The sequence below is a fragment of the Arvicola amphibius genome, chromosome 4 (assembly GCF_903992535.2).
Source record: "Arvicola amphibius chromosome 4, mArvAmp1.2, whole genome shotgun sequence".
NCBI lineage: Eukaryota > Metazoa > Chordata > Mammalia > Rodentia > Cricetidae > Arvicola > Arvicola amphibius.
Genome location: NC_052050.1, coordinates 138,871,803 through 138,890,265, shown reverse-complemented (window position 1 = coordinate 138,890,265; position 18,463 = coordinate 138,871,803). Strand labels below are relative to the sequence as shown.

The following is an 18,463-nucleotide window of genomic DNA, read 5'->3' as shown; positions in this document are numbered from 1 at the left end:
CTAACTGTAGAGTGATTATGACATACGCCAAAAGCAAAGACTTGGGTAGCTTGGAAATTGAAAGATAGGAAATATGGGGCTGGAATGTAGTTAGTATAGACTTTGCTGGGCATAATGAAACCCCAGCTTCAATCCTAACACTTCATAAACTGGGAGCAGTGGTTTAGGCCTGTAATCCCAACATTTGGGTTGGGGGGCAGGAGGATCCAGGAGAGTTCAAGTTCACCCCGGACTCTATGAGACCCCATCTCCAAAATATCAAAGGTTAAGAAAGATCTCTGAAGACAGACTCTTAAGGGTATCAGTGCATACAACAGCTCGCACTCCAGATACTGTCCAAGACCAGCTTCTCATGCGTTCCAGGGTAAGAGCATGAGGATTAGGGTTATTAAGTAAAAGGAAGAGAGATATAAAAGACAGACACAGAATAGCATCAGGAGGGACAGTCAGTGAATACTGAATCCGCCTCATTTATTTTCTACACGTTTAGATACTTCACTCCAAAAGGAGAGGAGGAGGGGCAGTAGACTTTATTAACATGATAGAAGGAATAGACTTGAATTCTCGACCTCTGGTCCAGGTGGACAGATCCACCTCTACACCTTCCCTTCCCTTCTAATTGGTCAGAATCTCTAGCTTGTAGCCACAGCTGTTGTCGTCAAAAACTTAGCAAAAATAAGCTCAAACTCTGACTTCCAGTAAAAGTGTGTTCCCACAAAATGCACCTACCAACAATGGCCATGCTTACTGTAGTTTCAGTGTGTTCCCCAAAGTTCCTGTGGCAAAAACTTCACCCTCAGATTTAGGTCAAAGTACATGGAATCAGTCCACTCTGAAATTTCTTTAAAGTCTTTTTTAAGTTTTTAGGAATACAGTGGAATCAATATTCCTACTTGAAGATGTGAAGGGTTTGGCTGAATTGTTAAATACTGTAGACTCAAGAAGCAGAAATCACAGTTCTTCTATCAGCTAGTTGGTTGGTTTTAAGACGGTCTGACTCAGACTTTCCAGGAGGCATGTGCCCCCTTGCCTGGCTCAGACCTGCTGTCAGATGTCTTACATCCTTTTTACCTTGTTCTCACTTGGGTACATTGTAAGATGATACAGTCCACAAAGCTTTCCGTATCAAGCAATCCTCTTCCATTGTATGTAGGTATGCTCCTATGAACAAGAGGAGCACAACATGGAGCATGGCTTTAATGTGAACACTGCCGGTGAGGTCATACAACGACTCTTAAGGACAACAGGTAGTTCTGATTTTACTGGCTCCTCTGTTCTTTCTCTTCCACATTAAGTACAGTATCCACAGTTATCCCTATGTCCTCCAGTGACAAGCCTCCGTCAGCTTCCAGAGGTCGTCTGGGAAAGGAAGTGGAAAGGCTGTATAGAGATTTGTGGTACCCAATTTTCATCATCCAGTCAAATAAGACCTAGAAGAAAAAAGACTTTAGTATTAGACTAAAGGTTCCTACAGAATGTTTAATGTCTCAATGTGACATTAAACAGTTCTGTCACTCTGTAATCATGTCCTGAGGAATGAGAAGTACTTTCCACATCTTCAAAGAAACTGTCTAGACTTTTAAGGAAGAGCAGTACGCCATGCGTTTGGAGACATGAATAACCTTGAATGCCTTCATTTGAGAGGGAGTAGGCCTACCAACACAGTAGGAACAGAGCCTCATCCCTAAGTAGGGGATGGAGAATAGTCAATGAAATGTTGAGAACAAAAAACATTTGGAAACAAAAATTTGAGTCAAAATATAAGTCAACAGAACACATCAAAATCACAAAGCAGCTTTGTCAAAAGAGACATACCTACTTGGCCCCTGAGACAAAGCCCAACTTACTGTGGGCCATTCCTGTAACTATCCATAAAGATTACCATCTACACACTGGGTTCAAAGTCCAGCACCACAAAAAAGAAAAAAAAAGTAGTCATAAAAATTTTCAAATCCTTGTGAAAGCTCATTTGCCTCAAAACATGAACTGTTAAAACATGTTTTGCTTTGAAAAGAAAAGTAAGTTGGATGTATTTCTACACAGCTGTAGTCCCAGCTACTCGAGCTGTCGCTGGAGGACTAACTACTGGAGCCAAAAGTAATGGGGATTGAGGCCAGCCCAGGCAACAGCAAGATCTTGTGTCTCAACAACAAAAACCGGATACATGACAAAGATATAATGTTCCAAGGCACCAAAGTATCAAATAATGTCTTGAATTGCTAACCACTGCTGATCTATATAATAAATCTGTATGTAATCATTTTAATTAAGACATTTTTAGAAGCGTGGAAATTGAACCCACGTCTTTTGCACATGCTAAGCACTCACTCTGCCACTAAGTTTAGACTTCCAACATTACATCTTTTTGCCAGGCATGGTGGCACACCCCTTTAATGCCAGCACTTGGGAGACAGAGACAGGTAGATCTCCGAGAGTTTGAGGTCAGCCTGGTCTACAAAGTAAATTTCAGGACAGCCAGGACTATAGAGAAACCCTGTCTCAAAAAACAAACAAAATAAAACAACCTCTTTCTGTTGGTGGTGGTTCTGAGTCAGGGTCTAACTGGCTCCAAACTCAATCCTTCCAGTTGTCATATGCATAACCCCCGAGGTAGGAGGACTGCACTCTTATACCTGCAGCCCCAATATGACTATTTTTAAAACAGGCTGCCAGGTGTAATATCTCATTGCCTGCAATCCAAGCATTTGGGAGGCTGACACAGTTCAGTCCAGCCTTGACTACACAGTGAGTTCTAGGCAACCCTGGGCTCAAAAACACCATTTTCCCACCAACTAACATGTAATTAAACAACCAAGGAAATACAGCTCAGTAAGAAAATGCCTGCTTGAACCCTTAGATCTGTTGTGTTGTGGAAAATCTTTTTGTACACTGTAGACATGTCATTCTGATTGGGTAAATAAAAAGCTGAATGGCTAATAGTTAGGCAGGATTTCCAGGCACACAGGACGCTGGGAAGAAGCAGAGTTGCCAAACAAAGAGGAAGCAGCATGGGCAGTACAGAGTAAAGGCAATAAAGACAAAATGTAGATTGGTAAAAATGGGTTAAGTTGTAAGAGCTAGTTAGTAACAAGCCTATCAGCTGAAGCTTTATTGTTATTAAGTCTCCGTGTTGTTTATTTGGGAGCTGGCAGTGGGACAGAGGAAGACTAGTTATACTGTCCTTAATACTAAAAAGGAAGAAAAAGTAGGAAAAAAATATAAATGTAGAGATCACAATTCAAAGAAATTATCAAACCTTACGCAATGCAGAATATCCACATTGTCTACGTGGTAAGAGATCCCACTACATTTGAACACACTATTGACAAATTTGATAAGTCAATATTTGATTTCCTCACCTGTGAATTCCAAGACTTGAAAAATCTCCTCCTTAAAACACGTCCACTTGGGCAGCGAAGGGCAACAGTAACTACCTGGAGAATACAAATATTCAGGTAAGCCACACTGGTCACCCAGACCTGCAATCCACACAGGAGCTAAGTCAAGAAGATTGCAAATTTGAGGTCAGTCTGAACTACAAAGCAAACCTTATCTCAAGAACAAAAGTCCGGATAGGAACTCCAATGTGGCTCAGCTAGTATGGAGTTTGCCTAGCATGTACAAAAGCCCTGGGTTCAAAACCCATCCCCATATACACAAGCGTGATTCAAGCCAGTTCCCTGCAAAGGTGGAGTGCAGGATCAGAAGCTCAAGATGTGATGTCATTACTTAGCAAGTTTGAGTTCATCCTAGACCACATGAAACTCTACCTCAAAAAACTGTTGCTAAGTAGGCTGAAGAGATGGTTCCGTGGTTAAAAGACTGGCTGCTCTTCCAGAAGACCCAAGTTCAGCTCCCAGCACCACTCTAGCCACTGACGACCCCTTAACTCCAGTTCCTGGGGATATGAGGCTCTCCTCACCGCCATGCGGTGCACAGACATGCAAATGAAACACTCATACATACCAGATAAATCTAAAACTATTTTTAAGGGGGCTGAAGAGCACGAAGAACCTGGCTTCAGTTCCCAGTATGCACATCTGGACTCACAACACCCTACAACTCCATTCTAGGACTCAACAACTGTCTCTGGCCTCCGTGGGCATCTGCACCCATATGGGTCTCACAAACTCATGCAGGCACATGCACAAAAACAAGTATTTGTCTCCGGGTGATTCAATATCTGGATTGCTTTCTTCAATTGTCTTTTACCTGTGAATAACTTTCAGATTTTCCTAAGATATACAAAGTTCCAAACTTATATGTTACAAATGTGTTGAGAAAACAGACTGTATTAGCTGCATGACTGCTTCAAAACCTGTTTTTTGAGGACGCTAAAGACGCCGAACTTCACAAAACAGGACACGGGCAGTTCTTTTTCTGGACATTTTGCCCAGTAACTTCATGGCTCTAAAGACACGTGGTTCCCCTGCATCAGACCTATAACTAAGATGGCCAATAGCAGAAAACAAGACAGGCTCCCTCCATGACGAGGCGGGTGGGCTATCTGTCCCCCCCCCCCCCAGCCCAGCAGCTGCAGTTTCAGCTTAAGTGGGGACCAGGGTGAAGCCATCCGCCCATTTCAATGCTGCTGTTCTGTGGTAAGCAGCCGACTTACTGGTCCTGGTCCATACCCTCGCTGCCTGAAGCAGCTCTCGGCTGAGACTCTGATGCCATCCTCAGAGACATGACTCCAAGTCAGCCACAGGAACCTGCTCTTCTCTCTAAAACCAGGGGCAGTAGGACTTAGCTACCTGATGACATCAAAGGAAATGGAGACGAGAAACGTACCTCCTCAGCTGTTTCTGATGGTTCATCAGGTAAATCAGGAACCTAAAGAAAGCTGCGTGTTAATGAAAGGAAAGTAAAAACCATTTCCACGAAGTGAGCACTCTTAAGAAGAGTCCTGTGCAGTAGGTTCCATGCATCTAGGTCTAAAGGGCTTCTCTGTATACACCTCTATCAAACATTCACAGTGAGGTCTGTCTGGTGACGCGATTAAAGCTGACTTGGGTTTGATTCCTAGGACCCACATGGTAGAAAAAGAGAAGCAACTCCTGCAGTTATCCTGACTGCCACACGTGTGTACATCTATTCACATACAATAAATTACTACTGTAATTTTTATACACTTTTTTTAAAGTTTACAATAGAGCTGGGTGTGGTGGCGCACACCTTTAATCCCAGAGGCAGAGCCAGGCGGATCTCAGTGAATTCACGGTCAGTCTGGTCTACAGAGTGAGCTTCAGGACAGTCAGGGCTGGACAGAGAAACCCAAAGAGTTGCATGGCCATGGTGTCTCTTCACAGCAACAGAACACTAAGACACCTGCTGACAACCTGGGTTCAGTCCCCAAAGAAATGACCTCCCATAGGCTGTACTCGGCCTTACAGTCTTGTGTATGCTCACATACAGCAAATACATGTATTTTTTTTTAATCTCAGATTCTGTCTCAAAAAATAAATGAGAGAGAGTTCACACTGGGAGAGGCAGCCCAGTTATCGAGTGCTTGCCTAGCATGCACCAGGCCCTGCAATCAACCGCCAGCATGCTTCCCTAAAATCTGTCTTTTAAGATGTTCTAGGATATTATGTAAAAATGCACTATTTAAAGAAACAGGAAAAGCCTCGGTTGCAGCGCAGGCTGTCGTCCCAGCACCTGGGAGGCAGAAACATAATTCCATGCCATTATGCACAGAAAACTTAGAGACACTGACTAAACTTCTTCAGTTTATGTAAATAAGGCATACAGAAATGTGTTTATACTTGTGCCCTATCCCAGTATCATGCTAAAGTCTGAAATACTTCTGACCACAAGCATGTCAAATGAGGGTATCCAGCCTGTAGACGGTGTGGCCACTCTCAGGACACACAGCACCATCTGAAGACCTCCAGAAGAAATGCCTCCCTCCGTGAACTGTCCTTCCCATCTCTACACCGTCATTTATCTTCTAGCTTTCCTCTAAATTTGGTCCAGACTTTTGTTATTAAACAGGACCAAGGATCTGTGCAGCTGACCCTCTGCAAGGTGGTAAGACAGCACTGTGTTAAAAGCCATCCTCTTCCTTAGTAGCCACCTCTCCAGAGAACACACTCAGTGAGGGATGTGCACAACCTCCTTCTTGGCGGGCTGTGGAGCAGGTGGTGAGACTTCAGTTAAAAGCTTGGGCAAGTTCCGTCTTCTGGCTGCTTCCCTGTTTGCTGTTTCAAAAGATGTCTGGCTCGAATTTCCAAGCACAAAATCTTCATCCCCCTGGTCAAAAACAACCGAACAATTTTAAGAGGGATGTTCTGTCAACTAGACTATTCATAATGGTCAGGTTTTTTAACACTGTGATTTTTAGATGCCGAAAGCTAATGCACAATCTCTTTGGACAAGAAAACAGGAGGCCTAATGAGCCTCCTGCCTTTATCTAGCTCCAAGGCCCCATCATCCCGTCCCCACTTCCCAGCTAAGAAGCACTGACAAGGCCCTGCTCCTCTTGGTTCTGGTTTGTGTTTTAGTACAGAGCTTGGGAGGCAGCCCTGGCTGGCCTGCATGGAGTCCAGGCTGGCTACAGCGCTCTGCTCTGTCCACCACACCTTCCAACCAGAGCCGACCAACTTCTGTGAAACTGGACAAAAATAATTCCTTAAGGTGTTCTCTAAGGCACTTTAATCTACAAAAGCAACTAGCATACCTTACCAAAACTTTCTCCTAAGCCACATTATTTAATGAGTCCTCAATATAAAATCTGTCACCAGTACTCTAAACCACAAAGCCTTTCCTCTGGATAAATACTTAAATTGTAAACCTCCATTACCAAATGAAAAAAACAGGTTATCAACACCAAAGATTTTAAACATAGAAGCAAGCATGATGCCTACAGCATGAGTCTGGAACTGGAGAGATGACTTGGCACAAGAACACACTTAATGCACACATAAAGACACAGGTTGGCACACGCATGAAGGCTAACGACCATTGATTCCAGTTTCAGAGACTCTGACATGCTCTTCTGAGTGCATGTGTGCATATATGCAAGCAAAATACTCATGCACATAAAAACAAATACATCTATTTTTTAATGGGAGTTTAATACTCTGGATATCTGGATATTTTACTTAAGCAAAGATGAGAAGCTCCTCAGAACAGTGTTAATTGATAGTTTTCTCAAAGAATACGTTATCATAGGTACAAAAAAAATCACTTAACTACTTCACACACAAAGTAAAACCCTATGGAGAGTCAAGCATTGTGGAGCATGCCTGGAACCCCAGCATTTAAGGGGCAGAAGCAGGAAAAGTGCAAGTCTGAGATCAGCAAAGGCCACAAAATGAGTTCAAGGTTGGCCTGGGTTCCACAGTGAAACCCTGATTCAAACCCTACCAAACACAAAAAACCTATACATAAAAGGAAACAGGGGCACAATTATGGGACTGAGCTAGGGAGATGTCTCATTGAGAAAGCATTGCTGCCCTGAGGACTCAAGTTTAGATCCCAGTACACCATGAGTGTGCCTGCATGGGGAGGTGCACACATACACATGCCCGGACACACACATGCGCACACACACAAACACACACATGCACGCACGCACACGTGCCAGAACATACACATGCATACACACATGCGCACACGCACACACGTGCCCAGACACACACATGCACGCATGCACACAAACACATGCACGCACACACACACCACCACCAAGAAACAAATAATAAAATGCAAAATATGAAACCGGCATTTCCAACCTCGAGTTTGTGGCCAGTGGTTAATTTCCAGGTTTCGCCCGTCATTTGATAAAACCGTTCTTCTAGTTTCTTCAATTTCATTTCCTGCTGAGGTTTTAAAACATTCTGTATATATCTGCTGGCCTGTTCAAGAAAAAAACGTGTTATTACTACACCTTAGTTTCTACACATTCATGTTGTCTATAAAGTCATAAATCAAGAGCAAGGCTTGAACCTTGTGGCGGTTTGAATAAGAATGGCTCCATCGAGCCGGGCGGTGGTGGCGCATGCCTTTAATCCCAGCACTCGGGAGGCAGAGGCAGGCGGATCTCTGAGTTCGAGGCCAGCCTGGTCTACAAGAGCTAGTTTCAGGACAGGCTCTAGAAACTACAGGGAAACCCTGTGTCGAAAAACCAAAAAAAAAAAAAAAAAAAAAAAAAAAAGAAGAATGGCTCCATCGGCTCAGACATCTGCATGCTTAGTCTTAGTCATTAGAGGTGGCACTATTAGGAGTGCACGATTAGGTCTTGCTGGAAGAGGTATGTCACTGGGGGCGGGCTGTGAATAATTCAGAAGCTCAAACCAGGCCCAGACTCTCTCTTCCTGCTGCCTGCTGATCAGGATGTAGGACTCTCAGCTCCCTCTCCAGCACCATGTCTGCCTGCTGCCACCAAGCTTTCCCACCGTGATGACAATGGACTGAACCTCCGAACCTGTAAGCAAGTTAAATGCTTTCCTCTGTAAGAGGCGCCAGGGTCAGTGCTTCATCACCACAACAGTGACCCTAAGACAGAATCATATATTTGAATATTTAGTCACCCTAGGAGGTGTGGCCTCATTGGAGGCGGTGTGTCAGTGGGGTGAGCTGTGAGGTTTCAAAAGCCCATGCCGGGCCCAGCTTCTCTCACTCTGCCCGCTCCCTGAGATCAAGATAAAAACCTCTCAGCTACTTCTAAAGCAACACACTTCCCTGACACCATGCTCCCTCAGAATAAGCCTCTGAAACTGTAAGCAAGCCCCCAATTAAATGCTTTCTATTATAGGAGTTGCCTTGGTCATAATCTCTTCACAGCAACAGAACACTGACCAAGACTCCGAGATAACAAGGATGTTCTGGGCATGGTGGTACATACCTTTGATCTCAGCACTCTGGCTGCTCAACTGAGGCAGGAGGATCCTGAAATCGAGGCCAACATTGGCTACAACAGTGGTCAAGGCAAGCGCAACTGTCAAAGTGATAAAGGCACCTGCCATCAAGCCTGATCACCCGCCAGAGTTCAAACCCCGGTACCCACATAGTGGAAGGAGAGAACAACTCTCTCCACACACGTCACACAGACACATGACTATAATGTAATTATATATGTAAATAACATAAATATAATGTAATTAATAAGGATTTTTAATTCTAATTTTAAAGGGTCAGCATTTAGGGAGAGGAGGCAGAAGAACAGCATCCAGGGTCAGGGTCAGCCTTAGTCACTTTCTAAATTCAAGGTCAGCCTGCAACACAAGAAAGCTTGTCTCGATTTGAGACCAGCCTGGTCTACAGAGTGGGTTCCAGGACAGGCTCCAAAGCCACAGAGAAACCCTGTCTCGAAAAACCAAAAAAAAAAAAGAATAAAAAGAAAAGAAAAAGAAAGCTTGTCTCGGAGGAGGAGGGGGGCACTATCTTAGGCCCTGGGAATTAGACACCAGTAACTGTTCACACAAAGACCTCTTAGCACAGACACAGCAAGACAGCACCCACAGAGTCCTGAGGGCCAGCCTTACCTGCTCACCCTGGGCCTCCTGTTGCTTTTTCCTCACGAGTCTTTGTCTTTTCTCATTCTCTTCTCCTTCTGACACCAAAACATAAAAGGATTTTTTCATTCTCAAGTATCAAAGAATCAAATACATTTTCTCTAAAAACTAATCTATAGATTTTAAAATGTTAAAAAACATTTGAACATTTCAAAGCACTACATATTTTTTCAAATAATGAAAATGAGGTACATGCAACCGGTAAAAGCAAAGTAAGTCATTTGCATACGAACTCTATCCAATAAAAGGGTTTTTTGTTTGTTTTGTTTTTTTGAAACAGGGTTTCTCTGTAGCTTTGGAGCCTGTCCTGGAACTAGCTCTTGTAGACCAGGCTGGCCTCAAACTCACAGAAATATGCCTGCCTCTGCCTCCCAAGTGTTGGGATGAAAGGCATGGGCCACCACTTCCAAGCAAAAATTTTGTTCTGAAACAACTCACAAACATTTATTATTATATATAACAAATTAACAAATTTCTTTCTGTAGCCCTGACTGGCCTAAAACTGGATATCCTGCTGCCTCAGCTTCCAAACACTATGACGACAGCAGCTTGGGCCACCATACCCAGCCTGAACACATTTTTTTTTTTTTTTTTTTTTTTTTGGTTTTTCGAGACAGGGTTTCCCTGTAGTTTCTAGAGCCTGTCCTGGAACTAGCTCTTGTAGACCAGGCTGGCCTCGAACTCAGAGATCCGCCTGCCTCTGCCTCCCGAGTGCTGGGATTAAAGGCGTGCGCCACACCTGAACACATTTTTATATTACATATTATGTAGCATCAGCCTTCGGTGAAGATTACGCCAATAACCTATCAACCCATGACTGAGCCTCATGACTCACACTCAAATGATACAAATGAACCATTTCCAAGGGCAGGAATCAGCAAGGCACATTTCCATATTCATAAACAGTGGACCTCAGGGGCTTGTGGAGCAGTGTAAGCAGCAAACCATCTTCTCGACAGCAACATACTTTCACTTTTTTATTTGATTTTTTGGAGGTGTTAAGGACTGAAACCAGGGCACACGTGCTATTCATGCTTCTACAGCTGAGGTCATGTACGCCCTGGAAACACAACTCACATAAAATCCCTAATGGAAGTTACAATGTTCTTGTTTAATTTCCAACTTGAGTACTCTGAAGTTTAAGAGATCAAAGCAGAGAAAATACAAAATCTATGGTTGGGAATCCCCAAAGCACCCACGTTATATTATGGGGTTGAATAATCTTTTGTAATTATGGTTTTTTGGATTTTTGTTTTGTTGTTTTTGTTTTTTGGCCTGGTTAACGTCAAAAGGCTTTAATTTAGAGCTGGAGAGATGGCTCAGTAGTTAAGAGCACTGCTCCTTCTTCCAGAGGTCCTGAGTTCAATTTCCAGCAACCATATGGTGGCTCACAACCACCTGTAATGAGATCTGGTGCCCTTTTCTGGCCTGCAGGCAGACATATAGGCAGAACATTGTATACATAATAAATAAATAAATAAATAAACAAACAAACTTTTTTTTAAAAAGGCTTTAATTTATACCACCCATTGTATTTATTTATATTTTAATACCAATAAACTACAGAGGCTGAGGGCGTGGCCTTAGTAGAGTGCTTGCCTAGCACACACAAAACGCTAGGTAACACATATGACCAGGCTTGTTGGTGCACGCTGTGATCTCAGCAGTCAGGGGATGGAGGCAGGAGGATTAGAAGTTCAAAGTCAGCCGGTGGCGCACGCCTTTAATCCCAGCACTCGGGAGGCAGAGGCAGGCGGATCTCTGAGTTCGAGGCCAGCCTGGTCTACAAGAGCTAGTTCTTGGACAGGCTCTAGAGACTACAGGGAAACCCTGTCTCGAAAAACCAAAAAAAAAAAAAAAGAAGAAGTTCAAAGTCATCCTTAGCGATGTAGTAAGTACCAAGCCAGCTTGGGTTATAGAACACCCTATCTTAAAAAACAAAAACAAATTCATTACTGGGCCGCTTTTGTTAAGTACATGTAAGAACAGCTATTAGTTTTAAAAGTAATCTGTATTAAGCCACACAGAATATGCCTTTTTGTTTTGCTTGGCTTTGTTTTTAATTTTATGTGTATGACATGTATGTCTGTGTACTACATCCGTGCAGTGCCCACGGAGGCCAGAAAAGGGTGTCAGATCCCCAAGAGCTAGCGTTACAGACAGCTGTGAGAAACCATGTGGGTGTGGGAAACAGAGTGCAGGTCCTCTAGAAGAGCAGCCGTGCTCTTACGCACTGCCATCTCTCTATGCCATGGCACCTAAGGGTGGCGAGACAGCTCAGTGGGTAAAGAAAGACCTTACTGCCAAACCCTTAAGACCTTAGCTCCACCCCCAGAGCCCACATGATGGAAGGAGAACAGATCCTCACTGGACACTACACATCGTAAACAGATGGTCAAATAGTTCTTATTGTAGAATAAACAAAAGGAAGAAATTTCAGTAGAAAAGGTTACTTTTTATTTTTTGAGTAAAAAAAATGTAAAGGTAACACAAGTAATAAACATACCTTTCACGTGAACTCGGGAAGGTTTAGGTGAGTTAAACCAGGAGGTGGCCACAGAAATGACTAGGGTCAGCAGGGCAAGTAACAGGAATATCCGGCCACTCAGCAAGATGAGATCTTTAATTCCTTAGAAAGAAAAGTTTAAAAGAAACATTTTTCTTTGAAAGAAAAAATTCTTTTTTTTAAAAAGATTTATTTATTAATTATTTATTATGTATACAACATTCCTTCCCTGTATGCTTGCATGCCAGAAGAGGGCACCAGATCTCATTACAGATGGTTGTGAGCCACCATGTGGTTGCTGGGAATTGAACTCAGGACCTTTGGAAGAGCAGTCAGTGCTCTTAACCTCGGAGCCATCTCTCCAGCCCCGAAAGAAAAAATTCTTTCTCCTTGCTACTAATAATAAATAAAGGACTGTGTGTCCCAGAGAGCACAGGAGATGCTAAAGAATGTGGGTACTGACTCTTCCTGAGCCTCCTGGGGCCCTACAATTCAACCTGGCCGTCACAGCCACAGCAAACAGAAAATAATTCTGAAGAAACATCCTGTTTTAAGAAGGCAGTGTTCCGCTGTATTATAAATATTATGAGAATTAGTAATGCATAAGATTTGGTTTCCTTATAAATAAGATTGACAGTAGTGTCTTGTCCAATTCCAGTACTATTTTAGATAGTCATTCCATGGGGCTGGAGAGACGGCTCAGAGGTTAAGAGCACTGACTGCTCTTCCAGAGGTCCTGAGTTCAATCCCCAGCACCCACGTGGTGGTTCACAGCCATCTGTAATAATTTCTGGTGCCTTCTTCTGGCCTGCAGACATACATGTTGGCAGAACACTGTATATATAATTAAATAAATAGTCATTCAAAAAAATGACTACATTTATTTTTCAAGAATTGGTCATTTGGGGCATTTGGGGCAAGCTTGGCAGGAACACCATTATCAGCGGAGCCATCTTCCTCGCCCAAAATGCTTATTTGCTTCTTTACTTTTGGTTCTGGGCCTTAGCCACCTGTCTCCTTAGAATACTTTTCTCCACTGAGCCATGCACTCCTGCCTAGTCTCTAAAACACCAAATTCTTTCTCCGGGCTGCACTGAGCCATTATTTCTCTAGTTCCCAGCACTTATTCGTTTACACGTAAAATCACTACTTACGTGTTTATCTGGGGGAAATGGAACAACTCAGTACTTCCTACACTGTTTTGAGAGCCTAGGCAAACATTCAATTCTCAAAAATATTAAGAGCCACCAGCCAGGCATGGTGGCACACACCTTTTATCCCAGGGCTAGGGGAAGGCAGAAGCAGGCTGATCTTCTTTACCAGGACAGCCAGGGCTACACAAGGAAACTCCATCTCAAAACATCAAAAAATAGAAAATGTTTAGCGTAGCAGTCTGTGTAATAATACAGTTTGTTAAATGCTGGGGAAGAGACGTACAGTAGGATCAAAACTTACCCTGAGTTTTCAGGAGGTTGTTGTTGGTTTTGTTTGACCCTGAAACCTGATTCCAGAATGGTTTTATTTTTTATTTTTAAAGTTTGGCAGAAACACAAGTAGCATTTTACCCAATGATAAGGTCTGGGTCCAGTGGTCCTTTAACTGAAGGTTATTTTGTTTTTGGTTTTTGGTTTTAATGATTTATTTTTATTCCATTACATTGGTGTTTTGCGGTCATATATGTCTGTGAGGGTGTTGGATCCCCTGGAAGTGGAATTGCAGACAGCTGTGAGCTGCCATGTGGGTGCTGGGAATTGAACCTGGATCCTCTGGAAGAACAACCGGTGCTCTTAACCACTGAGCCATCTGTCCAGCCCCAGCTGAAGACCATTTAAAGAAGGAATTACAGAACCGTAGAGCAACACTAGGCATGAAGGGTGCTCCACTGGGAACCTGCATTGCATTGCAGCCACTGCACTGGGAGGATGCAATTCCTTTTTTTTTTTTTAGAGCCTGTTCTGGAACTAGCTCTTGTAAACCAGGCTGGCCTCAAACTCACAGAGATCCGCCTGCCTCTGCCTCCCGAGTGCTGGGATTAAAGGCGTGCGCCACCACCGCCCGGCTGAGGATGCAATTCCTAAAGCGGACATAAATATTAGCACCAGATCACCAAGAAACCAAGGAGGGAGCGTATGGGAAGAAAACCGCTGCCACTTCCCAGCAAAGGGCTCCAGAGCGAAGTGAGATTTCCCAAAGCAGGGGCCACCGCCAGAAGGCCAGTTGCATTTCCTCCACCTCTTGACTGAGTTTTCTTAACCACTGTGATAAGGTGTAGAAACAGAGACAAATCTGAGGTGGTCTCTAGTTCGCAGAGGTCAGTGCTGATGGGAAGCAGATCCCACAATCCGAGATGACGACCTTCTCTCTGACTTGTGACTCAAATATTAGCACTAAGTGGAAAGACGAGCGGGTCAACTCTGCGATGAGCAGTGTGAGCTCTTGCTGTTGTTGAAACAAAAGTCGTGTTGGGCCAGCGAGGGCAAAAGTGCTCGGTTCACAAGTCTGACAGTCTGAATTAGTTTGATTCCCCGGAACACACAGAAAGGTTGAAGGAGAAACCTGACTTTCAAAAGTCTCCCCAGGGGCAGAGGCAGATGGATCTCTATGAGTTCCAGCCTGGTCTACAGAGTGAGTTCCGCAATAGCTAAAGCTGTTACACTAAGAAACCCAGTGTGGGGTTAAGGAGGGAGGCAGACGGGGGAAACTATCCATCCAAGAGGTCTATCTTTTCTACTTCATCCATATCCCAACTCTGTCTGCAGTTGCTACTCATTCTGTTATCCCGGTCCAGGCCATCGGCATAACTACTTATCCACGGGAAACCCCAACTTGCTTCACTATTTTCCACTCTAGTTTCCACCCAAAGCATGTCCACACAGAATCCAAAATGAGCCTTTAAAAAGCGCTGGGTAGCCAGGCGGTGGTGGCGCACGCCTTTAATCCCAGCACTCGGGAAGCAGAGGCAGGCGGATCTCTGTGAGTTCGAGGCCAGCCTGGTCTACAACAGCTAGTCCCAGGAAGGGCACCAAAGCTAAACATAGAGAAACCCTGTCTTGGGGGGAGAGGGGACAGAAAAACAAAACAAAACAAGCTCCGGGGGCTGGAGAGATGGCTCAGTGGTTAAGAGCATTGCCTGCTCTTCCAAACCATCTGTAATGAGGTCTGGTACCCTCTTCTGGCTAGCTGTATACATAATAAATAAATAAATAAATATTTAAAAAAAAAAAAAAAAAGAACTGTTAAAAAAAAAAAGCTCTGGGTAAGCCAAGCATGGTTTGACACCTATCACCTCAACACCTGGGTGCCTCAGGCAGGACGCTTCTTCAAGTTGCAGGCCAACCTTAAACCTAGTTTAATTCTCTGTCACACACACACAAAGAAAAACCAAAACCAAACTACCTCCAAGAAGCCACCTGCCCTCCTCAGCAGGTCACAACGTTCTCAAACGTGGAATAAGAACTTCAACAGTACTGTGGGCTCAAGTTCCCCCAAAGAAGCCCCCTTACAAAAGATGATTAGCTCCTGTGGAACGGTGCTGGTCCAGACACTAATCACATATCACAAATCATCTTGGGCTATCTTGAGCCCCTTTAATAGCCACTCATTGCCCACCTCTATGACTTAAAGTCCTATGGCTATCTCGGGAAAGCTACAGAAGGTATTCACTCAATCCACTAGCTTCCAGCAACGCAAAACCTCAAAAAGTGATCAGCACCTGAGGCCTCTGGGAGATTTCCCCTACACATTACAATAACCCCGTTCCCTGACCTACCAATATGTATTTGTAGTGTTTTATGACGTTATTTTCTGTTACTGCAAAAACTTTACGGAACTGTGGGATGTGGTATTTGCGGTACCCTAAATCTGTGTTCCAAAACCACGGACATTCATATTTGACTCTAAAATAAACTCTTAGTCCCTCTGGGGTGAGAGCCGGTTTTTGTTTTGAGTGGGGTTTTTTTGTTGTTGTTTGTTTTTACGCTAACAGTACCTACAAGTCCTTCCGGCAGTAATGAAGATAGAGATTGCAACAGTGTCTGACTCAGAATAAAGATTCAATAAATGTTATTTGAGGGCTCCCTTTCTACCATGCCTTGACCTTGCCACACAGGGCTTCGTCTGGAACATTCCCCTCCGCTTCACCCTCTTTTCCAGGTGACGGCTTCTCGACTTCAGGACTCAGTCTCAATGCTCGGGAGCCTATTTAGTTCCCACTGTCATCACACGCTGAAGTGCAACAGCTCGCATCTGTCCCCTTTCCAAGTAGACCCTGGCCAGAGCCCAAGAGACCACTTCCCACGAAATGGAGGGGGCTCCGGAAAAGGAGCGGGCGCGATGGACTCTGGGAATTGTAGTCAACGCCGCGCGGAGGCGCCATGGGCAGAAAAGAACTGTACGCAGCATCCAGGTGAGCCGTGAGCGCCGAGAGGCGGGGAGACAACACCTACCGAGGCTCGGGATCCCGCGCCGAAGCTCCAGACACAAGAGAGGGAGAGCGGAGAGCAAGAAGAGGCCAACGACGCCGCGAGAAGCCATGGCGCGAAGGCCCCACCGGGCGCAGTGCCCGCCCCTTCCGGCCGTGCCTTCCGGCGGGGCTGGTGCGAAAACGTCGCGCTGGGAGCCAGCGTTGCGGGCCGGATGTTAGGCCCTAAGGCTGCGGCGTGGGCCCGAGCACGTCAGCCCCTCTGTTACCAAGCTCATGGTTTCCGCCTCAGAAGGCGCAGGCCATCTCCTTTCGGCCGGGGCTGGTCCGAGGAGCCGCCTGCCCTGTGGTGTTGGTCGGGAATGTTGTGGATGGCCCGACTGGGAGGGTCTATAAGATGGCGCTAGGATAGGAAAGGACTGGAAGTGCGGAGCAGTTGAGGCTGTGAGGCCCCGTGGCCTTGTGGCACTTGGGGGTGACAGGGCGTGTGGTTCCTAGCTTTCTAGTTACTAAGCATTTTCTCAGCCTGACGGACCCTGCGGGAAGCTTAAAAGTGGGGCCTGCTCCCGCCCCACACCCGCGCGAGGATTCTCTGGACCTGCTCCCCCCCTCCTCCACACACACACCCCCGTTGCTCTCCTGTCAGCTTGCCTACGCATCACCTTGGCCTCACGGGGTTCTGTGACTTCACTGTCACTCCATGACACATCTGGCAGCTTGGCACCTCAGGGATGGGGGGGACTTCCCACTGAAAGAATATCCAACAGGAAAACATCCAAACTTGCGGTCACTTCTCATTTTAGCTCAAGGTCACATTTATTGTGTCCCACAATTTGCCTGGTTCTCTGGAACTCAGATTCAAGAATGTGTAAATTACTGGATTTGTTCTGGACATACTCAGCTCTGGTTAGATGCCCTACAGAGACTATATGATGTCTGGTGCCACGACAGTGCTTTAGAAACACATTTCCCACGGTGGAGAAGAGTTTCCCGAGGAAATAATGCCTAACCTTTGATTGGTTAGGAATTTGGACTGGGTATGCCTATAATCCCAGCACTAGGGAGGTGGGGACAGAGCTCTTGAGTTTGAGGCCAGCTTGGTCTACATTGTTCTATTCAAACAGGCAGACATGTTGAGACATTTGTCCAAAAAAGAATGGAATGAATAAATTTGGGAGACGGGATTCAAAAGGATAACACGAAATTTCATGTTTAGGAAAATGTAGGGCCCAGCCATGACAGGCTCAACCACCCAGAGACCACCCAAGAATGGACGGTCCAAGGGGGAAAGTACCTAATGTTCCAAGGAAATACCTAAATAAAGGCTCTTTGCTTTTACATACCTGACTCGGTATCCTTCTTGGTTTTTTGGGGAACTCCACAATCTGGGCATAACAGAAGCAATGCAAAGGTGCTCTGTTGGCTAAAATATTGCTGAGGCTTAAAGCTTAAATGAAAGTATACAGAGGAAGCTGGGCGTGGAAGCAGGGGGCAGAAACTGGTGGATTTCTGTGAGTTCAAGGACATCCAGGGCTACAGAGAGAAACCCTGTCTCAAAAAAATATAATAATAATAAATAAAAGTGTACAAAGGAGAGTGAGAAACCTTGAAACACTGAGCCCTAAATGGAATGTCTTCATCAAATTTCTCCCCTCAAGGATCAGGGAAACTCAAGGAAGAGGAGGCAGAGCATAAGAGCCAGAGGGGATGGAGGATACCAAGAAAACAAGGTCTAAATCAAAAAGATGAGTGTACATATGAACTTAGAGACTAAGGTAGCATGCACAGGTCTGAACAGGTCTGCACCAGATGGGATCTTAGAGCTGAAAGAAGTGGACACGTTTCCATCCCTAACCCAGAAGCAATCTCCAATTGATAACCACTTGCAAATGAAAATTTTGTTTTCTCCAAGGGAGTCTCATTGGGAAAACTACTCTTAAGGGCAGGCTGCATGCCCAGCTGTAGATGGCCAACAGAAAATGAACTCAACAGCAGTTTTGGAGGTTCTTTGTCTAATAA

The 18,463-nt window shown here is 44.8% G+C and overlaps 1 protein-coding gene across 1 annotated transcript; it reads right to left on the bottom strand.

The window, feature by feature from the left end:
* Positions 1-428: 428 nt before the first annotated feature.
* Positions 429-16,624, bottom strand: Ubxn8 (UBX domain protein 8). Its single transcript, XM_038325019.1, has 8 exons — positions 16,470-16,624; positions 12,025-12,147; positions 9,489-9,556; positions 7,737-7,859; positions 6,115-6,252; positions 4,792-4,833; positions 3,360-3,434; positions 429-1,430 (listed from the first exon to the last, which is right to left on the bottom strand). Exons 1-8 carry the CDS (start codon positions 16,555-16,557, stop codon positions 1,260-1,262), a joined length of 828 nt encoding a protein of 275 aa, XP_038180947.1. The 5' UTR covers positions 16,558-16,624; the 3' UTR covers positions 429-1,259.
* Between the last annotated feature and the right edge of the window lie 1,839 nt (positions 16,625-18,463).